At 40.7% G+C, this 16,479-nt stretch overlaps 1 protein-coding gene across 2 annotated transcripts in view; it reads right to left on the bottom strand.

Moving 5' to 3' along the window:
- Sptbn1 (spectrin beta, non-erythrocytic 1) overlaps positions 1–16,479 on the bottom strand; it is a 197,519-nt gene that overhangs the window by 40,545 nt on the left and 140,495 nt on the right. For both annotated transcript variants that reach the window (XM_027934304.2, XM_071601570.1), the window contains exons 4-13: positions 16,107–16,280; positions 12,944–13,035; positions 11,284–11,364; positions 10,767–10,882; positions 7,436–7,548; positions 6,494–6,681; positions 5,139–5,256; positions 3,956–4,114; positions 2,983–3,285; positions 426–579 (exon numbers count right to left, since the gene is read on the bottom strand). In XM_027934304.2, the coding sequence (XP_027790105.1) occupies positions 426–579; positions 2,983–3,285; positions 3,956–4,114; positions 5,139–5,256; positions 6,494–6,681; positions 7,436–7,548; positions 10,767–10,882; positions 11,284–11,364; positions 12,944–13,035; positions 16,107–16,280 (1,498 nt within the window). The remainder of the gene's footprint in view (positions 1–425; positions 580–2,982; positions 3,286–3,955; positions 4,115–5,138; positions 5,257–6,493; positions 6,682–7,435; positions 7,549–10,766; positions 10,883–11,283; positions 11,365–12,943; positions 13,036–16,106; positions 16,281–16,479) is intronic.

Below are 16,479 nucleotides of genomic sequence, written 5' to 3'. Positions count from 1 at the left end.
AGAAGGCAGTAGCACTTAGTTTTTTCTAGAAACATAAAAGCAGCAAAGGCAAATCTTTCTAAACATCCTTTAAACAGAAGATGTGACCAGGTGTGAAATCAGGCACTATGGGGGCAGTCACACCAGGTTGTTGGTGCACATCGGTACTTTGTGTGGTCTGGCAATTTCATTGCCAAATGTCAAGCCACTCAAAACCAAGCAACATTTGAGTATTTAAGGAAAAAATACTTAATTCAGAAAAATGAGACAGAGTTAAAGCACTCAGAAGGTCACTGCACTGCACCTCATGACAAGATGAGAACAAACCCACCAAGAACCTACAATAGTAGGGTAACTTCAAAGTTCCATTGCCATATACAACTTATGTACTCCTATAAATACAGGTCTCTGGTATCTAGGAGATGTGTGGACAGGTCCATTCTTACCTTCCCCATCTGTTGCAAACTTCTGGGCGGAGGCATTGACGCCTCTCACACGCTCTGCCTGGATTCCAATGTCAGCTTCAACTAGAGCATGTTTCTGTAACAGGTCTTCCACACCAAGCAAATGTTTGCCATAGTCTTGAGACAATAATAGCACCTAGGCACAAGAGGCAACAGAGAAGAAATTATTAACAACCCTGACTTCAGCATCACATCATCTTTGGCAAGCAGAGAGCCAGCAAAACCAAGTCATAGTTTCCCTTTGGCTCGCCATGGACCCCCAAATTTAGGGGAAGATGATGGTGAACAAACCAAGCTCAAGCACAGTGAACCCAAAAGCTAGCATCAAGAGAGAGATAATAAGACATAATAAGCCAATCTTTTCTTCCATCTACCTTGGAAGAAAAGAGGCCAGACCCACACGAGGCACAGACAGAGAGACGGGTGGGGACCTGTACGGAGGATTCTAAAATGTAAACTGAGACTTCAAGAGAGACAGTGCTACACCAATACTACTCAAGAAGGAAAAGACAGGGCTGGGATTATGGCTCAGTGGCAGAGCACTTGCCTCACGTGTATGAGGCACTAGTTTGATCCTCAGCACCACACAAAAAGGAAGGAAGGAAGGAAGGAGCTGTGTACATCAAAACTAAAAAAAAATATATTTAAAAAAAGAAGGAAAAGATAAAGGTAACAGATTTGTTCACATCAGAGTTTAAAGAAATCTCTTATAAAAGTTGTTGACCCCTTGAGTAAATGAGTCTCCTACCCGAAGAGCTTACTGATATGTCTCCATGATACTCATACAATCAGTGAGAGAAGAATCTAGCAGAAAAGTTAACAAGTCACATCTTTAACCAAATAAGAAGAGTGGGCTCAGGTGGCTATCATGTTTGGTAGATCCCAAAGAAGGTCTGGGGCTTAAATTTAAACCCTCTAGCATTTAATTTTGTTTCTTCCATCAATCAGCCAAAGTACTTTCCTTCACTTATCCTATATATTCTCATCCTCTCTCCAGATGGTATTTCTACTTTACATTTCTGAGGAAGTCTGACACAACCTGAAATTATGATATGCATTGTGATTTATGTAGCACCTCTTTTGCTACATTTTATGAACATTTCTATTTTAAGAGGTCAAGATAGACCATATCTGAGAGGAGAACATTATAAATCTGGGATAATAGGTGGGGGAAAACTGATGGTATCAGGTGACCTTGCCCCTCTGCCAGAACAGTGCAAGAGGCAAGCAAGAGATGAGGGATGACATTCTAGGTGGCAATCTCCTGCATAAGGTCAAGTTTGGGAAGACAGTGTGCTGAAAAAGGAGGCTTCACAGGACTTTTTAAAAACTGCTCTCCTTTTAGTCTGTCTACAAGGGTAAACGCCTCCCTGGTGGAGAACTGCTTGACGTGGATGAGCATTCCGTGGCTTGAAGCAGAGGACACTAGTAAGCCATGAGACTTTGGCACAATGGCAGGTCTCTTAAATGGGTAGAGGAAAGCTTGGAACTCTCTGCTTAGATTTGTCACTAATGGAAGGAGACATACAAATCAGCATTAATAGTCATTACCACAGTTATGGTTTTAATCTGGAAAGCCCCCTAAAAGCTCCGTGTTGAAAGCATGGTCCTTAATGCTGTGAAGTGGGGCTTTTAGGCAATGAATGGATCCTGAGGGCTCTGACTCAGTGATTACTCTACTGACAGCTGGAGGGACTACTGGGAGGTAGTTGGAATAAGTAGGTCACTGGGGGTGTGCCCTGGAAGAGCTTATCTTCTCCCTGGCCTGTCCCCCACTTCCCTGGTCCCTTGCACTCACCCCTTCTCTTGGCTTCCTGGCTGCTATGAAGCCAGCAGCTTTCCTAAGTGAAAGCCCTTCCACCACGATATTCTGTCTTATCTTAGGCCCAGAGTAATGGAGCTGGCTGACCATGGACTGAAACTGTGAACCAAAATAAACCTTTCCTCCTGTAAGTTGTTATTGTCAAGTACTTTGGTCACAGAGAAGAAAAGCTGATCAGCACAACCATCCAGTCCCATCTTACAACCTGTATATATATTACCACACTCCTACTTTACCAGATGAGGTACACAGTAAGAACGAGCTCCACTCATAGACAAAGGAAGTACAAAAGAGACTGGGCAACTCCAGCATTCACAATCTGAACTCCAGCTTCCTGGCCCATATTCTGTCCAAACTGTGCCCACATTACCTCCCCAAAGCAGTTATCATTCATGCATAGAAAAAAAATCAATGGGACTGAAAGCTAGTTCAACTTAAGAATTAAATGACAACTTGATTGATTCTTAACACTGGAATATATGTAAGTCACAGTAACAGACCACTAGGTGGTTTTTGTGACAATGGTTTCATACCCCCATCTCATTTAACTTGTGAACTGATCATCTACCCATGGGTAGTGTGGCCCACTCTGGCTTTACAGAGTGAACAATAGATATAAGATACAAGCATATGAGGGACTAGTGGGTGGTTCCAACAAAAGAAAGACATGCTTCATCTTTTTGGCTCTAATCTCACTGGCTTTCAGTCAAGTGTTACCTTCATCTCATCCATCCAGTCCATAATGTAGAGCATTTCCTGGAATATCTTCTGTAGTCCCAGGTTCATCTCGAGACGCTGTCTCCGGGCCTTGAGCAGTTCCAGCAGGTATTCCCAGAGCCGGATGACATTGTCCTTCCTTGCTGTGATGCGCTTGATATCATGGTAGTTCTCTGCCTCGAGCTCCCTGGCCACAGCCACCACAGCCTGCACACGCTCCTCATATGCGGCAATGTCTGTCTCAATGGCCTCGTGCTTTTTTGTGGCAGCCTCAACTGCAGGAAGGTCAAATCCAAAGTTGTCCTACAGAGAAATGGAATGAAAAGAAACACAAATAAGTCATCCAAACAACAACAAAAGAAACAGAACAGAGTCAAATCCTTAGTCTCCCAATGCTTTCTGTCCTCTTTAGGTATCTTAAAACTCCCTGCCAGAGCTCAGATGCCTCTCCAAAACCAATCAACAACTTCTCTTTTGAAAGAGGTTCCAGCTCATACTTACCACCTAACATAAGAGACTAGAGCAGGTGGTAGTTTATGTCAAACCAAGAAAATGAAAGCCACTTTTATTTATTTAATGACCAGCCTCACTTTACTGCCTTGAAGCTGGTTGGTCAGACTGAAGAAAAGGGGGGCATTTAAAAACCTTTCGTGTAAATGTGAATGGCTGGCGCGCGCACAAGCACGCACGCACGCACGCACGCACGCGCGCGCGCACACACACACACACACACACATCAGCTTTAAACAAACCCTGTGAGCTGTTTCTATGATGAGTTAGATAAATAGAAAAGGAAAGTATATTGGAAATTATAAACATCTTCTTCATGGGAAGTGAGCAAGATGGCTAGATGGTCACTTCCTAATACTTGAGAGCCAATGAGCAGCTGTCCTACAGTCCTGGACCTCTGGAGACAGTCAACATTTCTAGACTATCCCAGGAATGGTTTTGTTAATAACATTGAGAGCAGAACCTGAGACACCAGACGCTGGTTTTCGCTCAGCCAAGTCTCCCTCATAGCTGCCTTGCGGTCAAATCTGCGGGCTAGCTGTTCCAGTTTCTCCTGTCTTATGAGCTCGTTGCGCAGTGCCAGTTCTCTTTCATGTTCCGCTTTTTCCAGTCTTTCCCAGGCCTGGAGAATTGAAAAAAAGAATGGTTTCCTGCAATGTTCAAGACATTTTTTTTTTTTTTGGTCTACAGCCAACAGCTAGTATTTCTTAAAATGACCCAAGAACTTGAAAGGGAAATTATCATTCTCACCCTAACAGACTCTTAAGCCTTGAGAAAAAAATTACTTCTCTCTTGGTGTAGCCTCCTGGGACACTTGCCCCTAAGGAAACTTAAAGATCCTGTATTGTACTTGGAATATGAAACAGTACAGATATGGGGTGAATACAATTAAATTACAAATCTCTTATTTTTTAAAAAGGAAACAAAGTAATTATCTTAAATAGCTCTGATCACATAAAAAAGATAAATTATTTTTCTCAGAACAAAATCGTGTTATGAATCACTCATTTACTCCATCTTGTGCTACTTTAAAAAAATTCCTAAGTCTGAATATTTGTTTCAAAATCCTGACCCATTGTCCACATTAAATTCATCTCTATAATGTGTCTTATTCACATTAAAAAAAAATAAAAAAGATCCAAACATTCCAAAGAAATTTAAGTGTGTACAACTAAGTAGAGTTTTGGAGTTTTCTAATTTCCCACTGTGAAATTCTATAACTGCAGACATAACTGTATGCACAATAATAGAAAACTGTTTATCTGCCTCTCTGATGGAAGGAGCCAACATCTCAAGCCCACAACCTCTAGGTTCAAATACATGAAATAAAGTTTTAAGTTCTCCTTTGTATAATGTGAAGATGTTTGAGTTGATTGCTTCAGACAAATGAGGGATAAACTTCTGAGTAACAAAGTAAGTGGCCTAGACTAAGGCTGGTTTGATAAAATCTGACACTGCCCCTAAAACTCCAATAGATGGGCCTACAACAAATAATCACTGGACCCTCTGCCACACCTGGCATTCATCAGTTCAGCAGGCAGCAAGAGACCCTTCTATTCTCCTGCCCACTAAGACACCAAGACTAAAAGACAGAACCTGAAGCTTGTAAGAGCTCAGGCCAACAAGGGACTGAATGGATGTTTTACCTTATTGATATCAGAGATGAGCTTCCCCTCTCGGGGCATGTAGACCTTCTGATTGTTGGCCCGCATCTTGCTCTGAATAGTGAAAAGCAGCACTTCCAAGTTCCCCTTCTCAGTAAATCTAAGCACAGAAAAAATAGCGATTAACATGATTCAGTGAATTTGTTCTTTCAAGAGGGAAAATTCATTTGTTACTAAAGGAAAAACACATTTCACACAGTCACACAATTTTAAAAGCTATTTCTCTCTGGTCTGATTTATGTGAAATGTGTGTTAGACCGCAGTGGACTGGGTTAGCTGTTGGTCCTTACAAACCTTGGAATATGCCAAACTGTGGAGGTTTTGTTCTTTCTTTTGTTTTGTGGTTGCTTGCTGTTGCTGGGATTTATATTTGAAGGTATCAAGGGCATACTGTACTCTTTTATTAATCATATCAATCAAGATTAAGTCCTGCACAGTGGACTTATTTGATTCAGAGAGCCCAGTGAATGCACTTAACTAGGATTATTTTATATGTCTTCCAAATATTTTCAATGGGTCCCAGAAATTTACAACAGAGTTTACAGAAAAGTGAATGACTTCAGAACTAGAGTAAACAAGAGATAAAATTCACAATCCTTACTTGAAAATTGTGAACTTTATATATATGAAAAGTCAAAACTGTTATGATGTGAAAGGATATGAAATGATTTACTGGATTTTTTTTTTTTTTTTGCAGGGGGGGTCCTGGGGATTGAACTCAGGGGCTCTCGACTACTGTACCACATCCCCAGCCCTATTTTGAATTTTATTTAGAGACAGGATCTCACTGAGTTGCTTAGTGCCTTGCTTTTGCTGAGGCTAGCTTTGAACTTATGATCCTCCTGCCTCAGCCTCCTAAACTGCTGGGATTAAAGGCATGTTGCCACTGACTATCCTCCTTTATTTAACATGATACTAATGTTTATATATTGTGTTACAGATTTAGTAGGCTAACTATAGGTTACTCTCTCAGATACACCTTAGGTTTTATACTACACAACATATACACAGTGCTACTTTTCTAAAACCCCCAAAATATGGTGTTTTAAAAGACATTTGGCAGAAGGGTTTTGGAGTAGGGACTGAGGACCTGTATCAGCTCTTAAGATTCTCACATATTCTGTATGTCAAGGGCACATTTCTACTAGACAGGGCTCAAGGGGAAGGCATGATTTACAATAAATCTCAGCAACACAGAAGCAAATGAAAGGGAGAAAGGGCATTTGAGAGGTACTCAGTTAAGAGATGAGATCACAGAAGTCAGAAAATGGGGGTCTACTGGATGCTATAATCTCTCCTGCCATGTTAATGGTAATACATGACAATATGCATCTTACTTGGGTGGTTTCTCCACGGTGCGGTAAGTGTTGAATGCCTGAAGCTGTTGTTGAACCCCAACCAGTGAATTGGCAAATTTGCGATTGTTCAGAATAATGATGGTTTGTTCAATCCACTCCAGAAGGTCTGAGGCAAGTGATTCATATTTTTCAATCATTTTTTCTGTTTCAATAGCATTGTCAAGCACCTATAAACAAGAGTTAGAAAAACTAAATATCAAGATTCTATCACCATGCAAGGAAAACATGATTGTAAGCCTACAATGAGCATGTGCACACTCAATGACTGGCTTTGAAATGGTTCTGTGATGCTCTGGCACAAGCATTTTAATTCAAGGAACCATTTGCTAATAGTCAGCCAGACAGTGGCTATTATTTGTGAGCAATGACAGCTTAACTCAACTGTAATTGGTTCTGTAACCTCCCAACCCTCAGGGAAAAGATTCAGAATGACTTCTACAGTCCAACCTACAAAAATTCCTAGAGAAGCAAAAAGGGTTTGATCCTGTCCCATGAATTTTCTGTTTCATTGCACTGGGAGGACAATGTCATCGGATCTCAGGTGTTTTGAAAAAATATGGCAGGTGAACATTAGCCACATGGGAAGTAAAAAGCATAAGCCTTTTCTATTGTGGTCAGCAGGATTTCAAGGTCATCACATTAACAGACTCTATCAGACTTTAGATACCCAATTTTCTGGAAATGTTGAGGGGAAGAGTGTTTGTGTCTGGGGCTCCCTTCCTAGATATTTCAGCCATCACACCCACTCCCACCTCTCATTGCCCTTCAGGAAGAAGTTTCTGCTCACTTACCTGCCTTGAGTTACTGGGTTTGCAATCACAATCATGATGAGCTCATAGAGAAATAAGGTACTAGGTGGCAAGACAGGAAAACTCAGATTTGAACTGTGCATCACAACTTAGAAAACTTGTGTGATCTTACCTTTCCAATTCGTTTTCCTTCAACAGCCAAGGCCTTCATTTTAGAGAAGTAGTGGTAATAAGTTACCACATAAGTGATAATGGATTTCTCATCAGGGTGGTCCACACTGATATCTGTAATCCAGAGAAGACTCTTTTCAGAGTGCTACTCGTGATGTTGCCATCCACGCAGCAGTAACAACCTGGAACAGCTGTGCGACTACACTGAACTGCCCAGCACCTTCCTTTCTTTACACTTGAGAGTTCTGTCATTGCTATATTATTATGAGGATAATGAGGATGAAGCCATATGATTGACTGATTTATAACATGATACAAATATTCATAAAATGCATTCTACACACTGTGTTTGGCTCCCTGCCTTATCACACACTCCCAACCCTTGCCAGCAAACTGAGTTTGTGGTTCTTGAGTTCTCATCTCTGCCATGACACCAGAATCTCTCCAAGTCACTCAGTCTAGACATCTTTGTTTCCTTGTTACCCATATCCAGTTAGCCACAGAATCCCTGCTATCATAGAATCAAACCTGAAACAGTGGCTCCCTCGCTGGGTTTCTCTGTTACCCCACTCATTGCACACGGTGCACCCAGACCGTTCTTCCAGAAGCACGGCTGTAAACACATTTTCTCCCAGCTCAAAAATGCCATTAAGTGTAAAGATTATAGTATAAGCCCTTTAGTCCTTTAGAATCTGGTTGAAACTTTCCTTGTCTTTTTATTTATTTATTTAAAAAAATTTTTAAGATGTTGATGGACCTTTATTTTATTCATTTATTTATATGTGGTGCTGAGAATCAAACCCAGTGCCTCACACATTCTAGGCAAGTGCCCCCCCCTTTTTATTTCATCAATCCATCCCTCAAATATTTATCAAGTCTTTTCTAAGTGCCAAGCATTGTTCTAGACATTTCTAAATTCTAGAGCCTATTTCTTCTCAGGGACTATATATTCAAACTAAACCTGACCCTACACACACACACACCAAAAAAAAAAAATCCAAAATGCCTTCTTTTCTTAACTTCCCTTTGCCTGAAATGGCCTTCCTCTCCCATCATTTCTTATTATCCTTCAAGATCCAGCTCAAAAGTTATAATAATCAATACAGCCATTCCTGATTTCCACAGCTGGAATTATTCTCTCTCTCTCCTCCCTTAGGACTGCATATATGGGCACCTAGTCCACTTTCTGCCAGGTATTATTTTTATTCTTTGCCTCCAAGACTCATTCCCCAAGGGTAAGATTACCCTGCCTTAGCCCCTTATGTCACTCCACCTCCCAAATTCCTAGTGTGTTACCCCTGCACAAAGTAGGTAGTCAGTAAATATTTACTGAGTGAGGAAGCAAATGGATGAATATGTCAAGTCTTTAGTATGGCAGTATTGAGGGCAGCACTAGCCTGGGTCAGATTAAGTACAGAACACACAGGATAGCTCTGAGAAGATGCATCAGGCGCTTCTTCAAAATACACTCATACATATACTTTAATTTTTATTCTCTAAACAGCCTGTGTGAAGTGAGATTGTTTCTCTTGTTTTAAACATGAGAACACCTAGGGCACAGGGCTGGGACACTCCCAGTCCAAGGTCAACACAGCAGCCAATGACAGTAACCACCAGATCACAGGTACTGTTCTCCCCTGAGGGCTCCTGGGTCTGCTCAGCCCCACCAAAGGTGCCCAGAGAGGAGAGAACTAAAGGATAGCCTGAATAAAATGTCAGGCATGTATATAATTTAATAAACATAAAATGCTGATATAACTGAAAGGACTGAACAGGCAAAAAAAAAATTCTTTTTTTAGTTGGTCTACAAGTATATTTTAACTGATAATCTTTGAGGCACTGGACAACTAATAATATTTGGGTCTATCTTAGTTTGGGATTAAGAACTAATAATCAAGACAAAATACACATGCCTGTAACCCAGTGGCTTGGGAAGATGAGGCAGGAGGATCACAAGTTCCAAGTTAGCCTCAGCAACTTACCCAGGCCCTAAGCAACTTAGCAAGACCCTGTCTTTAAATAAAATACAAAGAAGGGCTGAGGATGTTGCTCAGTGATTAAGCACCCCTGAGGTCAATTCCCAGTACCAAAAAATATATCAAACCCACAGGACCATATCAACTGCCATTTTTAGCATCTGTCTTTGTGATCTGAGAAATATCAATCCCCTTTTTATACTGGTTGATCATTAGAAAAATTAAAGAAGTAGTTAATGAAACATTTGTCAGTGTGACAGGAAAAAAAAAGAGATTCTTTGTAAAAGCACAAAGGGCTAAGGCAAGTCTCCCTTAGGGGTTAAAGCATGAAGATTTATCATGACTGAAAGAATTTTACTTTTCTGTTTATATTGAGAAATCATTTAATGGGTTAGCACAAACATAATTTTATCTTAGCTTCCTGTGGAGAACATATCAGCGAATCTGATGCACTGGAAAATAGCAGCAAACCAGCCTGGCAGCCTCATGACCTCAATTTGCCCTTGGGGAGTTAAACTTCCTGTTGTATATTTATAAGAACTTTAAACTTTCACTCATATACACATAGTTTCACCAATACTTGCTCACAGCTAAGAGAATATATAAAGCTCCAGCACTACAAACAAATCCTTATATGTTTTAAATGTTTTCCAAAATCAGAAAACACTGTTCGGAGAGACCACATTGAAATAAAACCTGGAATTCGGATTTTGTGGACTGTCCCACACAGGCCAGCTGTGTCACCTGCAGTGGGGCTTCAGGCTACTACAGAGAGCCCCAGAGCAGAATAGTTAGTTCATGAGGAGAATGGGATGCAGTCAGCCGTAAGAAAAAAACTTTCAGTGCTGCGGCTGCTTCTACCCATATTCCCTTTCCTAGATGCACTTTCCTCATTTATAAGTTATTTGCTCACAAGCAAACAACGCTCAGCCCATTTTTCAGTCTCCAACCATCCCAAAGCATCCACCTTCAGGTGAATGTCAATAAGCAAGCAATCACTGAATATCTATGCCAGGTTATGTACCATGAACACGGGCACTAACACCCTACAAGGACTCCCCACTGCCTGCTGAACAATCTCTAAAGACATGAGCTTGTGGGGCACCCAACCCTTCCTGCGGTATTCACTTATTGTCAGCCTAACCACCATTCCCACTAGATCCACAGTGCTCAAACTCACCTGCTTCCCTCTGCCTAGCACACCTTCTCCTTCAGACTATTTAAATTTCCACAAAATTAAGATCCCCTTTCTTTGATATCTAAGCATACTATATGAATAAAAGGTACGGACACAAGACAGATTTTATATTAAAGCTTTGCTGCTAAAATCCTACCTTTCATTCCTTGAGTCCTTACCTTCAGGGTCCAGCAGTTTAGTGAGGCCAAGATGTTGCTCTGCCAGGTTAAATGCATTCTGCAGATTGTAGTGTGCATTGGATTTCTTCAGTTTATCAAAATCTATCAGATCAGGACTACATAGAACAAACAACAACAGCCAAATATAACAAAAATCATGGCTTGGAAGCAAATCATGTGACTACTGAGACTTGATCATTACTCCAAAAAAATGTTAAAATAACCACTTAGTATAGTAAAACTACAAAATTATGTAATTATTTAACAATGACACCTGATTTTTGAATAAACATTTGTAGAATATATTAAGAGAATGAAAGATAATGTGTTAACTTGCTTATTTTGTTTTGGATAATTTATTTATTCTCCCACATTTTCCTCACATGGAATGCACAAATTTCCACTGTGGTATAACATCTAAGGCAATGGACTTGAAAATCATAAGCCACCAAGATCTACTATAGAAGAACAGCAATATTCTATCCCACAATTGTTAGCATGATTTCTTTAGACTTACCGGTGTTTGTGTATCAGTGCATTGAAGGCCATGCCATCTCTCCAGCTAGTGGTGAAATTGTGAATGTTGACATTGGGGTACCTGCCAAGGACAAAGCACAAGAGAAAAGCAACAGAATTACCACATAAAGATTTATACTTTTGCTAAATGCAGTGTTAAAAATGTGTTTGTAGCTGGGCACACTGGTACACGTCTATAATCCCAGCAATTTAGGAGGCCAAGACAGGAGAATTACAAGAAAACTTTCAACAACATTTAAAAAATATAATTGGTGTGATTCTTAACAATGCTTCCAGGATTTTAAAATTCAAGAAGTTTGATGCTAGCCTGGGCAATTTAGGGAGGAAACTTTGTCTCAAAATAAAAAATTAAAAAGGGTGGGGGTATAGCTCAGTGACAGAGCACCCCTGGATTCAATCCCTCGTGCTGCAAAAATGAAAAAAAAATGTTTGCTAAGCACTGTAAAATCCAAGATAATACCTATCATTAAAATCAATTATGTCAACTTCAGTTCGCTATAAAATAAAAATAAAATATATATCTTATGTGGCTTCTCCTGCTTGGTAATTCAATCTCTCAAAAGGCACGAACTGTGTTGTGCCCTAGATTTAAGGCACTACTCTTACTTTGGAAAAAATGACCATAACTAGAGATATGGCTGAGGCCTCTTGCTTCCTTTGGCTTTCTACTCTACATAGTAAGATACCAGGACCAGCAGTCACTGGGAACCGAATATTCACATCACTCTGGGATACAAGGCAGATGGGGCTACCTCTTCATGTGATACTCAGCTTTTCTTTTTCCCTTATATCACTTAGTTGTATGAAGTTATATATACAGTTAAGTACCTTCCTTAAAAATTTGCCTATGTTTGAACCTTATCCCCAACAAGCTATTCTATACCATTCTGGTTATTAATAAGGTTGTTACCTATAGTTGATTAAAGAATCATTATCTGACTTGACCCGCTTATTAGGTCCTAAGCTCTTCACAGTTTCCATACTTCATATTCATTAGTTATAGGTACATGTAGTGTTGAGAGTAACTCTCCAATTTACCTGATATAAAATCAATTCTCATTAAGAACATATGACTAAAAAAAACAACAACAAAAAAAACATATGACTAAAATACTTTGATGATAACTTTGTAGATTTAGTATCAGCTGAGCCCAGAAAACTTTGGTGAGCAACAAAAGAGATGCAGTTCTCTAAAATTATCTTCACTAAAATTTCAGTGAAAGAATAAAAGAAAGGAAAACTGGGACATAAAGATTACTCTCAAGTTTACTGAGCAAAGCTCCCCCAAACAGCAGAAGTTAAAGGGAGAAGAAAACTTTCAAAAGCATTTTAAAAATACAGTGAGTGTGATTCTTAATAATGCTTCCAGGATTTTAAAATTCAAAATATAATGGTCTTTGGAGCATCCTTTAAAAAAGTGAATGCCTCTGATCGAAGAAAAATGACAGGTTCAAGCTATAAATCAGAACTCCTTCCATTCCAAAAGCTAGCTGAAATGTCAACATAGTAACTGCTTATGTGTTAACAAGCCTCCTCAATGGAAGCCATGGAAAAGACACTTGTCAGCACCTTATAAGTGAGGACTAAAGCAGAACTCTGTCATGGAAGAAGCAGCCCCGATGCCCTTTGCATTCACTCACCCAGCTGTCTTCATCTGGCACCACAGCAGCAAGGCATCCTTGGCAGACTTCTTCTCTTTGTTATCTTCTGTTTCCACACTGATGTCCTGGATCTAAGATTTATAAACAAAAATTTGACAAATAAGTGGGTTAGCAGCCTAACAGCCACTGAAGACCAGGTCTGCATTTATATGAAAGTCAACTTTGGATCAAAATCTCACCCTGCAAATTACTTGCTTACATGTCAATGAAAACTGCTTCCCAAACTAAAAGGCTCAGCTCAGAAGCACTAGCCAGAGCTGGGCTTCATACTTTACAGAGATAAGGATGGAGGAAAGATGGCGACCTGCATTATTTCCTAGCACAGTTAGAGTTGTTTCTGCCCCTGAGAACCTGGTTTTCCAACTACAAGCTAGCACAATAGTTCTCCCAACATACTTGGAACTTTATCATAGCCCAGAAACATATTTAGTTTGGTTTTTCATAACAATTTTTTCCCATAAATATGGGGGCTTCGTTGATGAGAATACAGGCACTACTCAGAAAAAGGGAATGCTTAAATTTTGCTGTGTTCCCATGGTTTGCATTTGCAAGCCCCTCATAAACAGCGTATGTTCAATATAAAGTCTCATTTATTGGCACCAAAGTCACCCAGACTAACTGGGTGAATCGAGGCTCTACCTCCTGAGTACCTCAGACTCCTCATCTGAGGAATGGCAGTCACAACAACTACCTCACAGCACTGCCATGCATCTTAATGAGGTAAAGAAAGTGCTCATAGAAAGGCCTGGTAAATAGCAGTTCTTGGGCTAGGAGCCAGCTCCCAGTTATGATGTTACCCTTTGCCTGTAGTTTCCTGAGCATAATTAAATTGGGGATGGGAGTTGGAAGTGGGTGGATCAGCTCAGAAGGTTATCTTTCATCTTCCAGCTCTAGCCATCCCAAGCTTCTCTGACCTACCTCCTGTCAAACCCCCTCCATTCAATCTAAAAATATCTCCCAGAATTCTTTTCAAAAGAGATACAAGGAGGACGACATATCTAAAAATAAAAGTAAATGTCATAAACTTTCAACTAGGAAAAATACCTAGAAATTTAAATAACTGTACTTAGAAAAAAACCTCTATTTTTAATTATGGTAAGAATGTGAAGTCTGAATTTTCAAAAACCTCAAACTCTTTTATTAGAATCATTAGCTCATGTGCAAAGTGAACAAGAAAGAGTAATCTTCAATCACTGAGTGACACAAGGAAAGACAGGCTAGAACTGTGTGCACTACACATTGTCAGTTTTCTCACACTTCTATATGAAAAAGGGCATCTCTTTCCAGATTTGCCCATGTAGAAACAAGTTATAGCTACCCTTCTGAAATGAAGACAGCTACTTCTGAGACTAGACCAACTCAAGACTTCCAGTTTCTCTTACCATCTTTTATTCTCTTTAAAGGTACAGCAGCCTAAAACCTGTGTTGCCATCAATAATCAATGGATTCCTATTACATAGGTAGAAGACATGTCCTGGGAACAGGGAGCTTAAGACTTAAGGGAGAAGGAGAGATCTCTGTAGACATACAGGATGCTTTACTGCAGAAGCTGAGCCTTGGCTGATCGGTAGAACAGGTGAAAGAGGCTGAGTTATGTAAGAAACCAACACCACAGGCCATACACTAGCATCGGCAACCTTCGAACCTCCCTCAAAGGCAAAATTTGTATCAGCATTCACAGGTTGAAGTATGGAAAAAGAAAAGCTGGCAGGAAGCTAATTAGCCAACAACTCAACCCAATTCATGCTGAGAATCCTGAAAAGGGCTGTGTGTGCCAGCTCCCTGACATGGGAACTGACCCGCTGTCAAGAAAGGCCACAGTCAGAATGCCCTTCCATGTTCTGATTACCATTGGTCAAAGGCAATAGACATAGAATGCTTTGCTCTACAAAACCGGGGTCAAGCTCAAGGAATGTTTTGCTAATTTCATATCTGTTGGCATAATACATGAGAGCAACAATTAAGTGAATTTAATGGCATTCACTCCATTTTCAATATTTCAGGAACTAAATGTCAGACACTACATGAGAGTTGTGTCTGGGGGAAAAAATGTCCTTGATGATTGCAATTAACTCTGTTAAGCTATGTCATCTTCAACAGTGGTCCCCTCCTCAGATCTACTTAATTAGAATCACCTGGGCTGAGCTCTAAACATCTGAATTATTAAGAAGCTTTCACAATGGTGGCAGATGATCAGCCAGGTTTGGGAACCAGCCAGTCAGGGAGCCCTTTCTGAATGTGACTCCATTTTAGCCTCCTTCCCCCTCCTCACACATGCACACCCAGAACACTGCAAACTGAAGCCCCATCCTAGGCAAAGTGAAGAGGAAAAGGGATTAGTGGATTAGTCACAGGTTGGTTTCAGTACAAAAACAAAGACGGCTCTAACTTGATTTTTCATTTGTGTGAGGTTTTTATTTGCCCAGAAAAATCAATCAGATCTTTATCAAAGGGGCAGAACAGGAAGGAAAGGCATGGAGTGCACAGTCACCCAGGAGACAGGACTGTTGGTATATTTGTTTGCAGAGTAACCTGACACCAGGGTAAAAAGTGGTTCCTGCCCTTCAAACTTTAATTGAAGAGCCTGAGCAGGAAGCATACACCTGGAGAAGGAGCCAGGACTCAGGCTGGAGGTGCTTCATCCTGAAATATTGAGCTCTTATGGGTCAGAAACCTGGGCAAGGCTCCAAATTTCTTGGTCAAAATGACCTTGAAAGTACATTCTGACTTAAAATACTTCTACACTTGGTGAAGTTCAGCGTCTACTGCTAGTAGACTTGCATCAGCCTCATCCTCATACCTCTGCGCCTGGCAAAGTGAAGTGTCAGAGACCAGACAAGATGTTGGGGAAGTGGTGGACAGGGATGCAGCCTGGAAACTCCCACCACTGAGTCCATTTGACAGGAGAGCCAAGACTGTCAGAAGCAGGAGGGGAGGAGGATACAATAGCTTTTACATGCCTCCAGGGGCAGCACTCAGTCCTGAGGGCCAGATATGACACCCCTGACTCTGAGATGCAGTTTTAACCTGCTCTCCCTGCCTTGTCCCTCTGGAATAGAGGTCAGCTCCACCAAGAGGCCTGAACTTGTGAGATTAGCCTAAGTTCTGAGCATCATCAGCATTCCTAGACTGAGTTCCTTACCTGGAAGCGAAGGATGATGGTCCAGATGAGGCCAAGTGTTAGTCGGTGATTTCCATCCACAATGTCATGGGACCCCATGTTCTCAAGATGGACTCTCTGCTCCTTCAGGAACTGAAGGGCCTTGTCCACATTCTCCAAACAGTGGATGCGCATTCGTCCTTTGGTGGGTTTAGGCTAGAAATGAAGAGCAGAGGTGGAAATAGATCATCCAACAGGGCAGAGACAGCCTGTCATGCAGTGCTCCCCTGACCCAAAACACTAAAAATCTTGTGTGCTCATTTGGTTCAAATACACATTTATCTAATAGTCTTAGAAAAGTTTACTTAAGGTTTAAACTCATCATTACTTTCCAGAGGTTTAATTGTGGAAGCTA

The sequence above is a fragment of the Marmota flaviventris genome, chromosome 14, assembly GCF_047511675.1.
Source record: "Marmota flaviventris isolate mMarFla1 chromosome 14, mMarFla1.hap1, whole genome shotgun sequence".
Classification (NCBI taxonomy): Eukaryota; Metazoa; Chordata; class Mammalia; order Rodentia; family Sciuridae; genus Marmota; species Marmota flaviventris.
The sequence above is the reverse complement of the archived record's forward strand: the minus strand, read 5'-3'. Positions and strand labels throughout refer to the sequence as shown.